The sequence below is a fragment of the Eutrema salsugineum genome, unplaced genomic scaffold (genome assembly GCF_000478725.1).
Source record: "Eutrema salsugineum unplaced genomic scaffold, Eutsalg1_0 scaffold_16, whole genome shotgun sequence".
NCBI lineage: Eukaryota > Viridiplantae > Streptophyta > Magnoliopsida > Brassicales > Brassicaceae > Eutrema > Eutrema salsugineum.
The window spans coordinates 312486-329002 of NW_006256858.1; the positions used below are offsets into that span (position 1 = coordinate 312486).

General features: G+C 41.8%; 4 protein-coding genes across 9 annotated transcripts; 1 reads left to right on the forward strand and 3 right to left on the reverse strand.

Annotated features, from left to right (window-relative positions):
* The first annotated feature begins 573 nt into the window (after positions 1 to 573).
* Positions 574 to 6876, forward strand: LOC18020775 (ABC transporter B family member 20). Of its 2 annotated transcripts, XR_002900297.1 has the most exons (12): positions 574 to 972; positions 1192 to 1246; positions 1360 to 1535; positions 1660 to 1860; positions 2127 to 2386; positions 2474 to 2784; positions 2874 to 3094; positions 3184 to 3524; positions 3675 to 4462; positions 4554 to 4795; positions 4996 to 6321; positions 6567 to 6876. XR_002900297.1 is itself a non-coding variant. In XM_006403409.2 (11 exons), exons 1-11 carry the CDS (start codon positions 574 to 576, stop codon positions 6223 to 6225), a joined length of 4224 nt encoding a protein of 1407 aa, XP_006403472.1. In that variant the 3' UTR covers positions 6226 to 6553. The 2 variants fall into 2 exon arrangements, 1 of the variants encoding a protein (XP_006403472.1); XM_006403409.2 differs by lacking the exon at positions 6567 to 6876 and having other exon boundaries at positions 4996 to 6553.
* On the reverse strand, positions 6529 to 7735 carry LOC18020776 (3-oxoacyl-[acyl-carrier-protein] reductase FabG). Of its 3 annotated transcripts, none has more exons than XM_024158052.1 (3): positions 7686 to 7732; positions 7581 to 7648; positions 6529 to 7411 (listed from the first exon to the last, which is right to left on the reverse strand). In XM_024158052.1, exons 2-3 carry the CDS (start codon positions 7596 to 7598, stop codon positions 6584 to 6586), a joined length of 846 nt encoding a protein of 281 aa, XP_024013820.1. In that variant the 5' UTR covers positions 7599 to 7648; positions 7686 to 7732; the 3' UTR covers positions 6529 to 6583. The 3 variants fall into 3 exon arrangements, with proteins under 3 accessions (XP_024013820.1, XP_024013819.1, XP_006403473.1); XM_024158051.1 differs by having other exon boundaries at positions 6529 to 7414; positions 7686 to 7710; XM_006403410.2 differs by having other exon boundaries at positions 7581 to 7735.
* Positions 7736 to 8061: 326 nt separating this feature from the next.
* Positions 8062 to 9202, reverse strand: LOC18020777 (3-oxoacyl-[acyl-carrier-protein] reductase FabG). Of its 2 annotated transcripts, none has more exons than XM_006403411.2 (2): positions 9130 to 9202; positions 8062 to 8994 (listed from the first exon to the last, which is right to left on the reverse strand). In XM_006403411.2, the coding sequence occupies exons 1-2, from the start codon at positions 9145 to 9147 to the stop codon at positions 8155 to 8157; spliced, it is 858 nt and encodes a 285-aa protein (XP_006403474.1). In that variant the 5' UTR covers positions 9148 to 9202; the 3' UTR covers positions 8062 to 8154. The 2 variants fall into 2 exon arrangements, with proteins under 2 accessions (XP_006403474.1, XP_024013646.1); XM_024157878.1 differs by having other exon boundaries at positions 8062 to 8991; positions 9130 to 9185.
* Positions 9203 to 9425: 223 nt separating this feature from the next.
* Positions 9426 to 11053, reverse strand: LOC18020778 (60S ribosomal protein L23a-1). 2 transcript variants are annotated; one of them, XM_006403412.2, is made up of 4 exons: positions 10986 to 11053; positions 10672 to 10719; positions 9859 to 10222; positions 9426 to 9772 (listed from the first exon to the last, which is right to left on the reverse strand). In XM_006403412.2, exons 2-4 carry the CDS (start codon positions 10685 to 10687, stop codon positions 9688 to 9690), a joined length of 465 nt encoding a protein of 154 aa, XP_006403475.1. In that variant the 5' UTR covers positions 10688 to 10719; positions 10986 to 11053; the 3' UTR covers positions 9426 to 9687. The 2 variants fall into 2 exon arrangements, with proteins under 2 accessions (XP_006403475.1, XP_006403477.1); XM_006403414.2 differs by having other exon boundaries at positions 10672 to 10722; positions 10986 to 11050.
* Positions 11054 to 16517: the final 5464 nt, after the last annotated feature.

Genomic DNA, 16517 nt, shown 5'->3' on the forward strand with positions numbered 1-16517 from the left:
ATACAACTTGAAAAGAAAGAAAGAAAAAAAGACAAATTAGTAGAGGATCATGCTTTGCTAATGTATGAACTACTTTTTCGAAACAACGTTTAACATGAGTGAAGTAACATCTTTGTAATTTTGCTGTCCACAACTTGATATCTTAACATATACTTTCCACTTCAAAATTCCTTGATATATACATGTACATGGGTAAGAATCATATAAGAGTAAAATAACCAGAAAACAAAACAAAAAAGAGAGTTGATTATCAGTCTTACCAGAAAATTAGTTACAAAAACTCGCAGTCGTCGTGACCGTTGGCAGTAGGTAATGCGCACTATTCTCTTTAGTTTTCTTCTTTCGCCTACGAACAAAAAACTCATGATTAAAAACACAGGCAACACAAGATCAAAAAATATCAACAAAATTATTGGAAAAATCAAAATCAAAATAAAGAGGCGGAAACTATTTTTTCTGCTACGATTCTTCTTCTTCTTCCTCTACCAACATTTAGCAGATCCGCAAAAATCACTACAAATCTAGGGTTCTTATACTCAGGAGGATACTCCTTGTGAGAACTCCTCCACAAAGATGATGATCTCTAGAGGTTTATTCGGATGGTCTCCGCCTCATATGCAGCCGTTAACCCCAGTCTCTGAGGTCTCCGAGCCTCCCGAGTCACCGTCTCCCTATCCCGACCCAAACGACACCGGCGGCACGGCCACGGCGGCGCAAGCGGAGGTTGATGAGGAGATGGAGGAGCCCGATGAGGTCGAGCCACCTCCCGCAGCTGTTCCTTTCTCTCAGCTCTTCGCTTGCGCTGACCGGTTCGATTGGGTGCTTATGATCGTCGGCTCCGTAGCTGCTGCTGCACACGGTACTGCGCTTATTGTCTACTTACACTACTTCGCGAAGATCGTAGAGGTCCTTGCTTTCCCCAATGGCTCCGCTCAGCAGAGATCTGAGGATCAATTTGACCGACTCGTCGAGGTTAGTTTAAAGCTCTTCTCCTAATTTCCCCCTCAGAAATGGTGTTAGAGGTTGAAAATGAGCTGTGAATTAGGTTTTGTGTTCGTAATTTGCTGGATTTAGAAGGTCGAGTAGCTAAAGAGAGTGTTTTCAACAGCTCAAAACTTCATTTCTTGATTGAATGGATCGATACGAACAAGGCATTTTTTTTTGCTTAAGTTACTTAATTTGTTTGTGCAGCTTTCGCTGACCATCGTGTACATTGCCGGGGGTGTTTTCATATCTGGTTGGATTGGTAAGTCAATTTTTATTGCTATATGTACAAATACATTCTCATTGTATGAATCTTTCCTCACAACTGCAATGATGATGTTAACATCCACTATTACTAAATTTTCCGTATAATAGAGGTGTCTTGCTGGATACTGACTGGAGAGAGGCAGACTGCTGTGATCAGGTCCAAGTATGTCCAAGTACTATTGAATCAGGATATGAGTTTCTTTGATACTTATGGTAATAATGGAGATATTGTGAGCCAAGTGCTGAGCGATGTCTTACTCATACAGTCAGCTTTAAGCGAAAAAGTATGTCCAGCTCTAATCATGTTGACTCTCATTTCTAGTGTTCTCCTTCATATCTTCATTTTCACTGTGAGTAATGTGTCTTTGCTATATCTGTAACCTTCTTTCTTGATCCTGAACTTTGCAGGTTGGAAACTATATTCATAACATGGCTACATTTGTCAGTGGACTTGTTATTGGATTTGTCAACTGCTGGGAAATTGCACTGATTACTCTAGCCACTGGCCCTTTCATCGTTGCTGCGGGAGGCATATCAAATATATTTCTCCACAGACTTGCTGAGAACATACAAGATGCATATGCTGAAGCAGCCGGCATTGCTGAACAGGTATTATCATTGGAAAGTTATGGTATCAGCATCAAGATTTTCTCTTCACCGCAATTCGAAACTTGAATTTCGTTGGTGGCAATTTGATCGCTGAACTCTTGAACTATGAAAACTGGAAGCTAAAAATAGATAACTGGAAATGCGTAGTAATCAAACTCAATAGTCTCTGCATGATTAGGAGTGGTTTTGTCATGTGCACCCTACAGGCCCCATTTTCTGGTGTGAATACTCTTTAACTCTTAGAAGGATTTATCGTAAATGTGCAGGGGATCTCGTACATTAGGACTTTATATGCCTTTACAAATGAAACTCTTGCAAAATATTCATATGCAACCTCCCTTCAAGCAACCCTGAGATACGGTATATTGATTAGTCTTGTGCAAGGCCTTGGACTTGGGTTTACTTACGGGCTTGCTATATGCTCGTGTGCGCTGCAACTTTGGATTGGACGATTCTTTGTTACCAATGGAAGAGCCAATGGCGGAGAAATAATAGCAGCTCTATTTGCTGTTATTTTAAGTGGCCTGTAAGCTTCATATTCTACTGATATTGTCTTTATCTCAGTATATATATATATATAATGTGACTTGATTATGCATATTATGTTGGGCAGGGGTTTAAATCAAGCTGCTACAAACTTTTATTCATTTGATCAAGGAAGGATTGCTGCGTACAGGCTTTTTGAGATGATAACTCGTTCATCCTCGGTGGCTAATCAAGAGGGAGCTGTGCTGGCTTCTGTTCAAGGAAATATTGAATTCCGGAATGTTTATTTCAGCTACTTGTCACGACCTGAAATTCCAATCTTGAGTGGATTTTACCTCACGGTTCCTGCTAAAAAAGCAGTTGCACTTGTTGGTAGAAATGGTTCTGGAAAAAGCAGCATCATTCCTCTAATGGAACGGTTTTATGATCCGACATTAGGTACAATGACTTATGATATAAGATGCATCACTCACCTGTTTATGGAGACAATTATGAGCTGACTACATCTGTGGCTTGCGCTTGTGCAGGAGAAGTTCTTCTTGATGGAGAAAATATTAAAAATATAAAACTGGAGTGGCTGAGAAGCCAAATTGGCCTGGTTACACAGGAGCCTGCTCTGCTAAGCTTGACCATAAGAGATAATATTGCCTATGGTCGTGATGCTACTCTTGATCAGATAGAGGAGGCAGCTAAAATTGCGCATGCACACACATTTATCAGCTCACTTGAAAAAGGATATGAAACTCAGGTAGACATTTTTTGAAAAGTTTGTTATGAAATCATGTTTTGTCAGTTGGTATCAACCTTGAAGTGGAAATTTCCTTGTTTGCCTTCTAGGTCGGACGAGCCGGTTTGGCGATGACAGAGGAGCAGAAAATAAAACTTTCGATCGCTAGAGCTGTGCTTTTGAATCCAACAATTCTTCTGCTTGATGAAGTAACTGGAGGACTAGACTTCGAAGCTGAAAGAATTGTTCAGGAAGCTCTTGATCTTCTGATGTTGGGACGGTCAACCATAATAATAGCCCGACGGCTAAGCTTGATAAAGAATGCTGACTATATTGCCGTGATGGAGGAGGGTCAGCTCGTTGAAATGGGTACACACGATGAATTGATAACTCTTGGTGGGCTGTATGCTGAGCTTCTGAAATGTGAAGAAGCAACAAAGCTTCCGAGAAGGTATGATAGCTTAGAACATAACCAGTTAGTTGTGTAGCGAAAGTCATGTTTCAGATTATATGTTTGGGCATTTGTTTTCTCCTGTTATGATTGTTAGGAGGGTGGATTTTTTTTACTCCTCTTGTTTAAGGAACTTGTATGTTCATACAGGATGCCAGTTAGAAACTACAAGGAGTCTGCAGTGTTTCAGGTTGAGAGGGACTCTTCAGCTGCCTGTGGCGTCCAAGAACCATCATCACCGAAAATGATGAAGTCTCCATCTCTTCAAAGAGGTAATGGCATGTTCCGTCGCCAGGAACTGTGTTTTAATACTGAAGAATCATCTTATGATCATAGCCCTGCGACTGCACCTGAGAAAATGGGGGAAAATGACTTGCCTCTGGAAGATTCTGATAAAGAGCCAACTATGACAAGGCAAGATAGTTTCGAGATGAGGTTACCAGAACTTCCTAAAATCGATGTTCAGTATACTCGTCAGAAATCAAACGGCTCAGATCCAGAGTCCCCTGTTTCACCCCTTTTGACATCAGATCCTAAAAACGAGCGTTCCCATTCTCAGACGTTTAGCCGTCCCCTTAGTTCTTCAAACGATACTACAGCAAATGGTAAGGCGGGCAAGGATGCTCAACACAAGGAGTCACCTTCATTTTGGAGGTTGGCACAGCTTAGTTTCCCAGAGTGGCTTTATGCTGTATTAGGGAGTATTGGTGCTGCCATCTTTGGTTCTTTCAATCCTCTTCTGGCTTATGTCATCGCGTTGGTAGTAACGGCATATTATAGGAGCAAAGGAGGCCACCTGCGCGAGGATGTTGACAAATGGTGTTTGATCATTGCTTGCATGGGGATAGTGACAGTTGTTGCCAATTTCTTGCAGCACTTCTACTTTGGTATAATGGGGGAGAAAATGACGGAGAGAGTTCGGAGGATGATGTTCTCAGGTACTGGAAAATTTTGTTCATTATCATTTACTTCACCACCTTTTAGCTACTTTTACTTGCCTCAGTTAAATAAATTTCCCTGGTGTTACAGCGATGCTGCGTAACGAAGTTGGATGGTTTGATGATGAAGAGAACAGTCCAGATACGTTATCGATGCGCTTAGCCAACGATGCTACTTTTGTCCGAGCTGCCTTCAGCAACAGGCTTTCGATATTTATTCAAGATAGTTTTGCTGTTATTGTTGCTCTTCTTATTGGGTTGTTGCTTGGTTGGCGTTTGGCCCTTGTTGCATTGGCAACTCTGCCAATACTCACTCTTTCTGCCATTGCTCAGGTTTGCATCCTTTCTTCTAGAAGGTTGCTTAAAATTTATATTCTTGTGTTATATATTTGTCGATTTGCGTTTCTATTCACGTGCTTCGTTATTTTTTTTGTTTTAATTTTTTTGCCATCTCATTCTCATGGACGGAGCTCAGAAAATGTGTGTTTATTTAGCAACACCACAATCTAATCACCCTCAAAACGAATTTGCAGAAACTGTGGCTTGCTGGATTCTCAAAAGGCATACAGGAGATGCATAGAAAGGCATCTTTAGTCCTTGAGGATGCTGTTAGAAACATCTACACTGTTGTTGCTTTCTGTGCTGGTAACAAGGTGATGGAACTCTATAGGATGCAACTCCAGCGGATACTCAGACAGAGCTTTTTCCATGGGATGGCTATTGGTTTTGCGTTTGGCTTTTCACAGTTTCTTCTATTCGCCTGTAATGCTCTCCTCCTATGGTGCACTGCCTTATCTGTTAATCGCGGGTATATGACGTTATCCACAGCAATAACGGAGTACATGGTTTTCTCTTTTGCTACATTTGCCCTCGTCGAGCCATTTGGGTTAGCACCATATATTCTCAAGCGCCGTAAGTCTCTCATATCAGTGTTTGAAATCATAGATCGAGTCCCTACGATTGAACCAGATGATAACTCTGCTCTTAAGCCGCCTAATGTCTACGGAAGCATAGAGTTGAAAAACATCGACTTTTGCTACCCAACTCGACCCGAGGTGTTAGTGCTGAGCAACTTCAGTCTCAAAGTCAGTGGGGGCCAGACCGTAGCTGTAGTTGGCGTTTCGGGTTCTGGAAAGAGCACAATAATCTCACTGATTGAGAGATACTATGACCCAGTTGCTGGTCAAATACTACTAGATGGGAGAGACTTGAAGTTATATAATTTGAGATGGTTGAGAAGCCACATGGGTTTGGTTCAGCAGGAACCCATAATCTTTTCAACGACGATCAGAGAGAATATTATATATGCGAGGCATAATGCGAGTGAAGCTGAGATGAAAGAAGCAGCAAGAATAGCAAATGCTCACCATTTCATCAGCAGCTTACCTCATGGTTACGACACACATATCGGGATGAGAGGCGTTGAACTGACCCCGGGACAGAAACAGAGAATAGCGATAGCAAGGGTAGTGCTGAAGAATGCTCCCATACTCTTAATAGATGAAGCAAGCTCGTCTATCGAATCTGAATCTAGTCGGGTTGTGCAGGAGGCTCTTGACACATTGATAATGGGGAACAAAACAACAATTCTAATAGCACATAGAGCGGCTATGATGAGACATGTTGATAGCATTGTGGTTCTCAATGGAGGGAGAATAGTAGAGGAAGGTACACATGATTCTTTAGCAGCAAAGAATGGATTGTATGTCCGTTTGATGCAACCACATTTCGGTAAAGGTCTACGCCAACATCGGCTGATATAGAGTTTTGGATGGAAATGATTATGGCATCTCTCTGATCAAATGATTTCTCGGGAGAGACACGAAATGCTCAGAAGAAAAAAAAAGTATTAAACCACGGTTAGTTCTGTAGCAAATAGGGATTGTAGGTGTAGATTTCGTCGGTGTTGAAGCTGCTTATTCTTTTTTTTTTGGAGACGAAGTATCAGAGTAGGTCATGGTCATTGCTTCAGTGCTCCAATGTATATCGATTTTGTTTAAGGTTTTTGGAGGCTATATTTTTTGTTGTCTTTCACTGTGTCATAGAAAACATGGATAATGTATGTAAAGAGAATGTGTAATTGTATTCATTTATTACTGCGCAGTACACAAGATTGGAGGTTCAAAGCGAAGAAAAAATAGGCACACCAGGCAACGTAGCTCCGGAATCAACAATGTACGTATTCCCGGAGACGTATTGAGAAGAGTCATGAATGAGATAACGAACGAGAGAGCTAAGTCCCGGATCCACGGTCTGTTCCACCGTCAACGGGACAGTCCGGTCAGTCACCTTCTTGAGCCACTCTTTCTCCAGAAGACCTTGCGTGATCTCTGACCTAAAAAGCCCCGGTGCGATCGAGTTGACTCTGATCTTGTAAACACCTAGCTCAATAGCCATCATCCTCGTCATGGTGTCAACACCACCTTTGGAACAAGCATACGCGACTCCACCGGGCTTTTTACCTCGATGGAGCCCGGAGATCGATGAGATGTTTATCACCGAGCCACCGATGTTAGCGTCCTTCATTAGAAGGCAGACGTATTTGGATACTAACCAAGGTCCGGTTAAGTTGGTCCTGAAGACTTTGTTCCACTCTTCTTCAGACAATTCCAGACTCGACTTGACATTTCCTCTAAATCCAGCATTGTTGATCAACGCATCGATCTTTCCAAAGACTTGCCAAGCTTCCTTGACCGCTTTTTGAATGGTGGCTGCGTCTGATGAAACGTCTAGCTCGAGCGGTGCAGCTAATTGGATTCCGGTTGAACTGAAGCTGTTGATTTCAGAGCAGAGGGATTTGAGACGATCGACGCGACGAGCTGCTGCGATAACCTTACAGCCAGCTTTGCCGAGATCAAGACAGATCTCTCTTCCTATACCAGAAGAAGCTCCTGTCACAAGAACCACTTTGTCTTTAAGCTCACACCATGGCTCCAGTTGCTTCAACACCTGCTTCTCTTTCCCAAATAAATCAATTAATTCGGATTTTAAAAAAAGACAGAAACACATGAATTTGTCATGATTCAGAAGCTTGTCTGATAAATTTGCACAAAAAAGGAAAGGACCAAACAAAAAAAAGTGAAGGGCATAATGGTAAACGAGATAAAAGACATCTTACAGTTTGATGATTACTCATATTGTTCCTTAAGTGTGTGTGCGGTGGAGAAGCTCTCTCTCTCTCTCTCTCTCTTTAAGTCTGTAGCTGGTTCGTATAACTACCAAACTATTAGATCTGTTCTGATGCTTTAATTTCGAAGCAATAATGGTGATGAGTTGGTGGTAGAGAAAGGGAAGAGAAAGGGAAGAGAAAGAAGAACTTTAAAAAATGATTAATTAATTATTCAGAGTGTGGGCTCCACTGTGAACTACCAGTCTACCACTGACTACTGTTAATCTGTTATTATATTGATAGCTTTAGTTTAGAGTTTGATACTTAAGCAGGTCACACCTTCCAATTAAAGATACAAAATTAGGAATTACTACTATATACAGATGATTTTACCGGGGATTAAAAAAATTCAAAAAGCCTTTGTTACAATTAAAATCTTGAAGCAGATTCTACTTGTCAAAGAAGAAAGTCATACATCTTTTATAGCAACTTTCACCAAAGACATGAATAATGTATATAAAGAAAATGTTTATAAATGCATTCACTTATATTATTGCACAACACACACAAGCTTTTTTGTGCTTCAAAGCGAAGAAAAAATGGGCAGACCAGGCAACGTAGCTCCGGAATCAACAATGTATGTATTCCCAGAGACGTATTGAGAAGAGTCATGAATCAGATAGCGAACCAGAGAGGTAAGTCCCGGATCCACAGTCTGTTGCACCTTTAACGGTATAGTCCGTTCCGTAACGTTCTTGAGCCACTCTTTCTCCATAAGACCTTGCGTGATCTCAGACTTCAAAAGCCCTGGTGCGATCGAGTTAACTCTGATCTTGTAAACACCTAACTCAATAGCCATCATCCTCGTCATGGTGTCCACACCACCTTTGGAACAAGCATAAGCGACTCCACCTGGCAACATACCACGGTGGAGTCCAGAGATCGATGAGATGTTTATCACCGAGCCACCACCGTGGTTATTAGCGTCTCTCATTAGAATGCAAACGTATTTGGAGACTAACCAAGGTCCGGTTAAGTTGGTTCTCAAGACTTTGTCCCATTCTTGTTCTGACAATTCCAAACTCGTCTTGACGTTTCCTCTGATTCCAGCATTGTTGATCAATGCATCGATCTTTCCAAAGACTTGCCAAGCTTTCTTGACCGCTTTTTGAATGGTGGCTGCGTCTGATGAAACGTCTAGCTCGAGAGGTGCGGCTAATTGGTTGGTTCCGGTTGAGTTGAAACTGTTGATTTCAGAGCAGAGAGATTTGAGACGATCTATACGACGAGCTGCTGCGATGATTTTACAGCCAGCTTTGCCTAAATCAAGACAGATCTCTCTTCCTATACCAGAAGAAGCTCCGGTTACAAGAACCACTTTGTCTTTAAGCTCACACCATGGCTCTATTTGCTTCAACACCTGCTTCTCTTTCCAAAAAAAAAAACAAAAAAAAGGACACAAGATAAATCAAATCAAATTTGTGTAATAAATAAATGGAAATAAAATTAAAGGGAAAAGAAAAAGGGAAATGAAATGAGAGAGGAGAAGCTATCTTACAGTTTGATAATTGCTCATATTATTTCTCTGGTGTGTGGGTATGGCGGAGAAAGAGAAGCCACAACACAGTTTTAGATATAAAAGCCCTTCTCTCTAAACCAAAACGACAATTTAACGTGGCAATCAAAATCTCTAACTGATTCCTGTAGTAGACCCACCAAACTAATTAGGTTTTCCGAATTTAGCACAGTTGCAAGAAGATTTCCAAGAGAACATGCAAAAAAAATATTATTTCATTGATTGGAAATTGTTTATGAATATTGATAGCAAGATTGGTTAAGCGTCACGCTTTCCAATTAAAGATACAAAATTAGGATTTAGTATAACTAAATAGAGGTATGAGAGAGACCGCAAGAGTAACTGGAACAAGATAAAAGAAATAATACCGCATCCAGAAAATACCAAACATATAATCTTCGCAAAAAAACGATAAAGACACAAGAAAGAGATGATGATAAAGATCTTTTAAATTCTCTAGCAAAACTGAGACTATGGAAGACAAAAACAAAAAGTCTGTTTTTAACTCCAAAAGAAAAAGGGGAGAACAAGGATGATAGATTAGATGATGCCGATTTTGTTAGCCACATCCAAAGCATCATAATCAGGAGTCAATCTCACATACGCCTTCTTCGTTCCATCAGGCCTGCAACAACAGAAAAATTGAATTAAACTCATCATCATCCCTCTGATTTTAATTACAGAGGAACAGAAAACTCAAGTGAAGTTTACCTAATGAGGGTATTGACTTTCTTGGTCTGAATGTCATACATCTTCTTCACGGCATCTTTGATCTTCTTCTTGTCAGCACGAATGTCGACAATGAAGACTAAAGTGTTGTTGTCTTCAATCTTCTTCATCGCTGATTCGGTAGTGAGAGGGTACTTGAGGATCCCGTAATGATCCAACTTGTTCCTTGGAGTTGCACTGATACGTGGGTACTTTGGGTCCCTGGCCTTTGTCAATGTCTTTGGCCTGTGGAAAGTCACCTTTGTTCTGATCTTCTTATCCTTCTTCTTGAAGACTTGGCCTGATTTCACTGCTTTCGCAGCTTTCAAGGCCTTAGCCTTCGGGTCAGCTTTCTTAGTGACATCAACTGCAAAAAGAGAAACAGAGAGTTGAATCAATCATGAAAGCTTCAAAAACAGAATCTTTACAAGGCTACAAGTCAAATTCTATTAAAACTCAAGCCATAAAAATGATTTATGATCTACAAGTACAAGGCATGCAAGCAAAAGATTCTGCTAACAAATCAATAACCATTAGTAGCCATTTCCACAAAGATTCTGCTAGTTACAAGACATATAACAGTAAACACTACGCATCAAATGCTCAATTTCGGATTAAGCTCAAATGCTGTTTCGTTAACAATAGGTTCAAAAACAAGCAAGGAGTCTAAGAAAACTTTGTTCCGTGTCAAATCAAAATTAAACAAAAATCATAGAGTCAGGCAAGCGAGAACACAGCATGAACTACAAGACGATGTAGAAACCCATAGTCCAATCATATTCAAAAGCAAATCAGATTTCAATGGATAAGCCGTACCTTTAGCTGGAGCCATTACTCAAACAACAGCGATCCTTACCACAAAACCTGCTAAACCCAGTAAAGCAAATCAGTTCTAAGAGAAATTGCAGTGATCAAAACAAAGCTTCAAATCTTGGGAGCGGTAACCAATCAACAAAATACAAATAATTTTTCCGGAGATTGTGAATCATCAATCATTTGTTTACCCCGAGAAAATGAAAAAAATTTAATCGTCTCCAAAAAACTTTAACGACATGATTCAATACCCAGAAAACGAAGAAAGCAATTGAAGCTGAGAAGAAGGCAAGAGGGAGATCGTGAGAAGGACGAACCTGAGCGGCGAAACAGAAACCCTAGATCAGCTTGAAGTGGCTGGAAGGTTTTATTTAATGTAGGCAAGTGAAAATGAAACAATATACTAAAACCCTAATCGATGCATTTTGGGCCTTGACAATGTATTGGGCCTCGTCAATCAACTGAATCTAGGCCCATTTTTAACGAGGTTAATTTATAAGTTTCATCACATGATTAATAAAAAAAACATGATAATGTTGTGAAAACTTAGAAACTTTATTAATCACTGGAATGTATATATAGAGTACATAGAGAATCTAGGTTAAGTACAATGTCCTGATGGGCCTAATGGGCCGGTATAAGAGTCCATATATGATATGTGTTATAACACTCCCCCTTGGACGAGTGAACCGGGCCAGCTACTCAATCGGGATCTCGATAATGCGCTGGGGAATGTTGCCTCATTAAAACCTTACCAGGAAAAACCCAGTGGGACAAAACCATGGTGAAGGAAAAAGAGTACAACACGCATTACTCCCCCTGATTGTAGCATCACTGCAGATCTCTAAGTCTATACATTCCTATCTGTTTGACGAGCTTCCGGTGTGTTGAAGTAGGCAATGATTTGGTGAAGAGGTCAGCTGAATTCTCACTGGATCGGACCTGCTGAACGCTGAGAGTGCCGTCCTTCTGCCAGTCTGAGGTTGAGAAGAACTTCGGTAGAATGTGCTTCGTCCGATCTCCTTTGATATATCCTTCCTTGAGCTGAGCTATGCATGCCGCGTTGTCTTCATACATCACCGTGGGCTGTGTGTCTTCGTCCATACCACAATCTCTGCGGATGTGCTGAGTCATGGAGCGCAGCCAGACGCATTCCCTACTAGCCTCATGAATGGCTAGGATTTCAGCATGGTTTGATGAAGTGGCAGTGAGTGTCTGCTTCATTGATCTCCAAGAGATGGCTGTTCCTCCATGCGTAAAAACGTAGCCAGTTTGAGACTTGGCAGTGTGCGGATCTGATAGATATCCTGCATCGGCGAAGCCGACTAACCCATCTTTATTTTGGTTAGTATAGAAGAGTCCTAAGTCTTGAGTACCTCGAAGGTATCTTAGGAGATGTTTTATACCGTTCCAGTGCCTCTGAGTTGGGGATGAACTATATCGAGCGAGGAGGTTCACGGCGAAACATATGTCTGGTCTAGTGTGACTAGCCAGGTACATTAACGCTCCTACAGCACTGAGGTATGGCTTTTCAGGACCAAGGATTTCTTCATCATCCTTTTTGGGACCAAGAGGGTCATCACTTAAGCTTCTAACTACCATTGGGCTGGTCAATGGGTGAGCTTGGTCCATATTAAATCGCTTGAGTACCTTTTCGATATAAGCCGATTGATGCACAAGGATTCCTCCTTTGATGTACTCAAGTTGTAATCCCAAACAGTACTTTGTTTTGCCTAGGTCTTTCATTTCGAATTCTGCTTTTAAGCAGTCGACTGTTTGGGAGATCTCACCAGATGTTCCGAGGATGTTTAGATCATCCACGTATACTGCTATGATTACAAATCCTTTGTTTGAGTACTTCTTGATGAAGATGCATGGACTGATGGGGTCATTTTTGTAGCCTTCTTTGATGAGGTAATCGCTGAGGCGGTTGTACCACATACGCCCACTTTGTTTCAGTCCATACAAGGATTTGTTCAGCCTGATGCAGTATTGATCTCGAGATGCATTTTTGTCTTTTAGTTCAATGCCATCTGGGAGTCTCATATATATTTCGTTGTCCAGGGGCCCATAGAGATATGCGGTTACAACATCCATTAACCGCAGATCAAGATTTTCTCTTATGGCCAGACTTATGAGGAATCGGAATGTTGTTGCATCCACCACTGGAGAATAAGTCTCCTCATAATCGATTCCGGGTCTCTGTGAGAATCCTTGTGCTACAAGCCGTGCTTTGTATCGAACGACTTCACCGAGTTCGTTCCTTTTGCGCACAAAGACCCATCTGTGGCCCACTGGCTTGATGTGTGATGGGGTCCGGATGATCGGACCGAACACGTTTCTGAGTTTGAGACTCTTTAACTCCACGTTTATGGCTTCTTTCCATTTTAGCCAATCTGTTCGATGTGTACACTGTGTTATTGACGTGGGTTCTAGATCCTCTTGCGTGAGCGCAACATCAAGTGCTACTTTGTATGCAAAGAGTGCATTTAAGTCGACTTCTTTTCGATTCCATTGTATTCCGGACATATTGTAATTGATGGAGATCTCATTGTTATCTTCTGAACCTGGAGATTCGGCGTCCCGAACTTCCATTGAGGGTTCATTAGATTGAGTCTCAGCCGCGGCTATGTCTGATATTGCAGGAATCCCGGTTTCGGTTATTGCACCTTTCTTTGATTTCCGGGGATTCTTATCTTTGGAACCGAGAGGTCTGCCCCGTTTGAGACGTGGTGCAGACTCTGTAGCAACTTGGGTCTGTCCCGTTGGGACAGCTATTCGTACTGGTGCATTACAAGCTGGGATGTACGATTTGGTTACTTTGGTCGGGTCAGCAAAGGAATCTGGCAATTGATTAGCTAGCTTTTGATAATGAATAATCTTTTGGATCTCTGAATCACATCCTAGAGTCCGAGGATCTTGCCAATTTAATGATGTTTGATTCCATGAAAGATCTTTGACCAGCTTGTTTGTCTCACCACCTAAAGAGGGATATACCGATTCATCGAATTGGCAATCCGCATATCTGGCCTTGAAGAGATCTCCAGTGGTTGGCTCGAGATATCTTATGATGGTGGGAGAGTCAAAACCAACATATATTCCCATCCTTCTTTGAGGTCCCATTTTGGTTCGATGTGGTGGAGCAATGGGTACATATACTGAACACCCAAATGTTTTGAGATGGGAGATGTCTGGCTCATGACCCGAGAGTAGTTGGGATGGGGAATATTTGTGTTCACTAGATGGCCGGATGCGTATGAGTTCAGCAGCATGTAATACTGCATGTCCCCATGCTGAGGCCGGGAGCTTTGATCTCATGAGTAATGGTCGGGCTATCCATTGAATGCGTTTAATGAATGATTCAGCCAATCCATTTTGAGTATGGACATGTGGTACAGGATGTTCCACGGTTACCCCCATGGCCATACAGTAGTCATTAAACGCTTGTGAGGTAAATTCACCAGCATTGTCAAGGCGGATAGTCTTTAGTGGGAAGTCAGGGAAATGGGCCCGCAATTTTATGATTTGGGCCAAGAACCTAGCGAAGGCTTGGTTCCGAGAGGACAAGAGACAAACATATGACCAACGGGTCGATGCGTCTATAAGGACCATGAAGTACCGGAATGGTCCGGAAGATGGATGTATAGGTCCACAGATATCGCCCTGGATTCTTTCTAGGAAATGAAGTGTTTGTTTAGAGATTTTAACTGGTGAAGGCCGAGTGATCAATTTGCCTTGAGAACAAGCTGTGCACATGAGGTGTTGAGGATAAGCTCGGTTTTCTTTGAGGGTATGCCCTTGAGAGTTTTGAATTAGTTTACGCATCATATTTGCACCGGGATGACCGAGCCGGTCGTGCCAAATGGTATAATCAGTAAACCGGGCTTTGAGAGTGGTATTAGCTTCAATCATACTGACTTTAGCATGGTAAAGTCCAGTAGAGAGCGCGGGTATGGTTTCGAGGATTTGTTTATGGCCGTCTACGGTTTTAGTGACTAGGAGGGATTCTTTGTTCCCTTGACCTTGGGTTTCTATGTGGAAACCATTCTGTCTTATATCCTTGAAGCTCAGAAGATTTCTCTTCGAACTAGGAGAATATAGAGCATCTGGTATTTCAAGTTGTGTGCCATTTGATAGCAACACATAGGCATGGCCATATCCTTCGATAAGGTTTGAGGGACCCGCGATGGTGCTAATATTTGCGGTTTGATAGGTTAGGTTTATGAAGTAACTTTTGTTTCTTAAGATAGTGTGGCTGGATCCACTATCTACGACTATGGTTTCCATTTGCTGGTGTGCTTTATTATGAATAGAAGATAGAATTCAGTATTGAGGAATTCAGAAAAAGTGATAAATCATAAAGTAAAGCAGTGTCTGAGAATAAAGGCAAATGGAAAAAAAAAATGAAACAAATCCCAAAATGAAAAAAATAAAGAACAAAATCAAATTGTATCAGAGTTTCAGATGATTGAATTAATCGAGGAGATCAGCTGTTTCATAGTCCATGGGGTCGGTCTGCTCGTTTGTGGTGTTCTCATCATCAAGGAGGTCGTCACCTTCCAGGTTAGCAGCATTGACTGGCTGAGTCATGTTGGCTTCAGCAGGAGCTTTTCCGTACTTCTGGTATAGATCGCAGTGGATCTTGGGGGTGCGACATTGCTTTGTTGGGTGGTTGAACATCCCACATCTGGTACAAGCAGAGTGATCGGGGTTGGTGTGGCGGGTCGGCTTGGTGATGCCTCGACCACGACCAGGACCATAACTGAGGTTAGGTCGGTTGCCACGACCATGTCCGCATCCACGTCTTCCACGTCCATGTCCTCGGCCATTACCACGTCCATTACCACGTCCACGGCGGTGATCTGAGGATCTATCAGGTTGAACATGGTAGGACTCTTGACGAGAAGCTGGGACAGGAGCTGATCCCGGGGGCCTCATAGCGCTGTTCCTCATAAGCAGCTGGTTATTCTTCTCAGCGAGGAGAAGACAGGACAACAAGTCTTCGTACAATAAGTGTTTCATTGCACGGTATTGTTGTTGGAGCACAACATTCTCTGTGCTGAATGTGGATAATGTTTTCTCGAGGAGATCATTATCTGTCACATTCTCGCCACAGAGTTTCCGGATGGCAACAATACGAAAGAGTTCGTTGTTGTAATCATCTACGGATTTGTAGTCCTGGAACCGAAGGTTCTTCCAGTCGAAATCTGCCTGAGGCAACTGGACCATTTTCTGATGGTCATATCGCTTTTTCAGCGCTTGCCACAATTCAAGTGGATTCTCAAGAGTGAGATATTGCTGCTTAAGGCTCGGGGCCAGATGATGGCGTATGTGACATATCGCCTGAGACTGTCCCTTACGGGATGCGGTGTTACCGTCGGTTATACATGCATCGAGTTCTTTCGATGCAAGGAACAAGTGCATGTCTAGGGCCCACTCGAGGTAGTTATCCCCGGAGACGTGAAGGGCCTCGAATTCACATTTCTGAATGTTTGACATCTGAAACATGAGATTGATTTTGTTAGGGATTGTTTTGAGAAAATTTTGAATGCTGATGATGAAACTTTCTATTTTGAGAATATTTCTATTTTAGGAAAGTTTCTAAATTTGGAAAGTTTCTAATTTGGGTAATTTTCTAAATGAGGAAAGTTTCTATGTCGGGAAAATTTCTATATGAGGAAAATTTTTATATGAGGAAACTTTCTATTAGAGGGAACTTTCTCGGCAATAGTAAATTTTAAAGGGTATGGTTTTAGTTACCCCGAACATGATGTCGGTTTAATAGCTGTGATTTAATCGGTTAAAGCCGAATATAATTTCGGTTAATGAGAACCAGGTTTAGCCGGTTT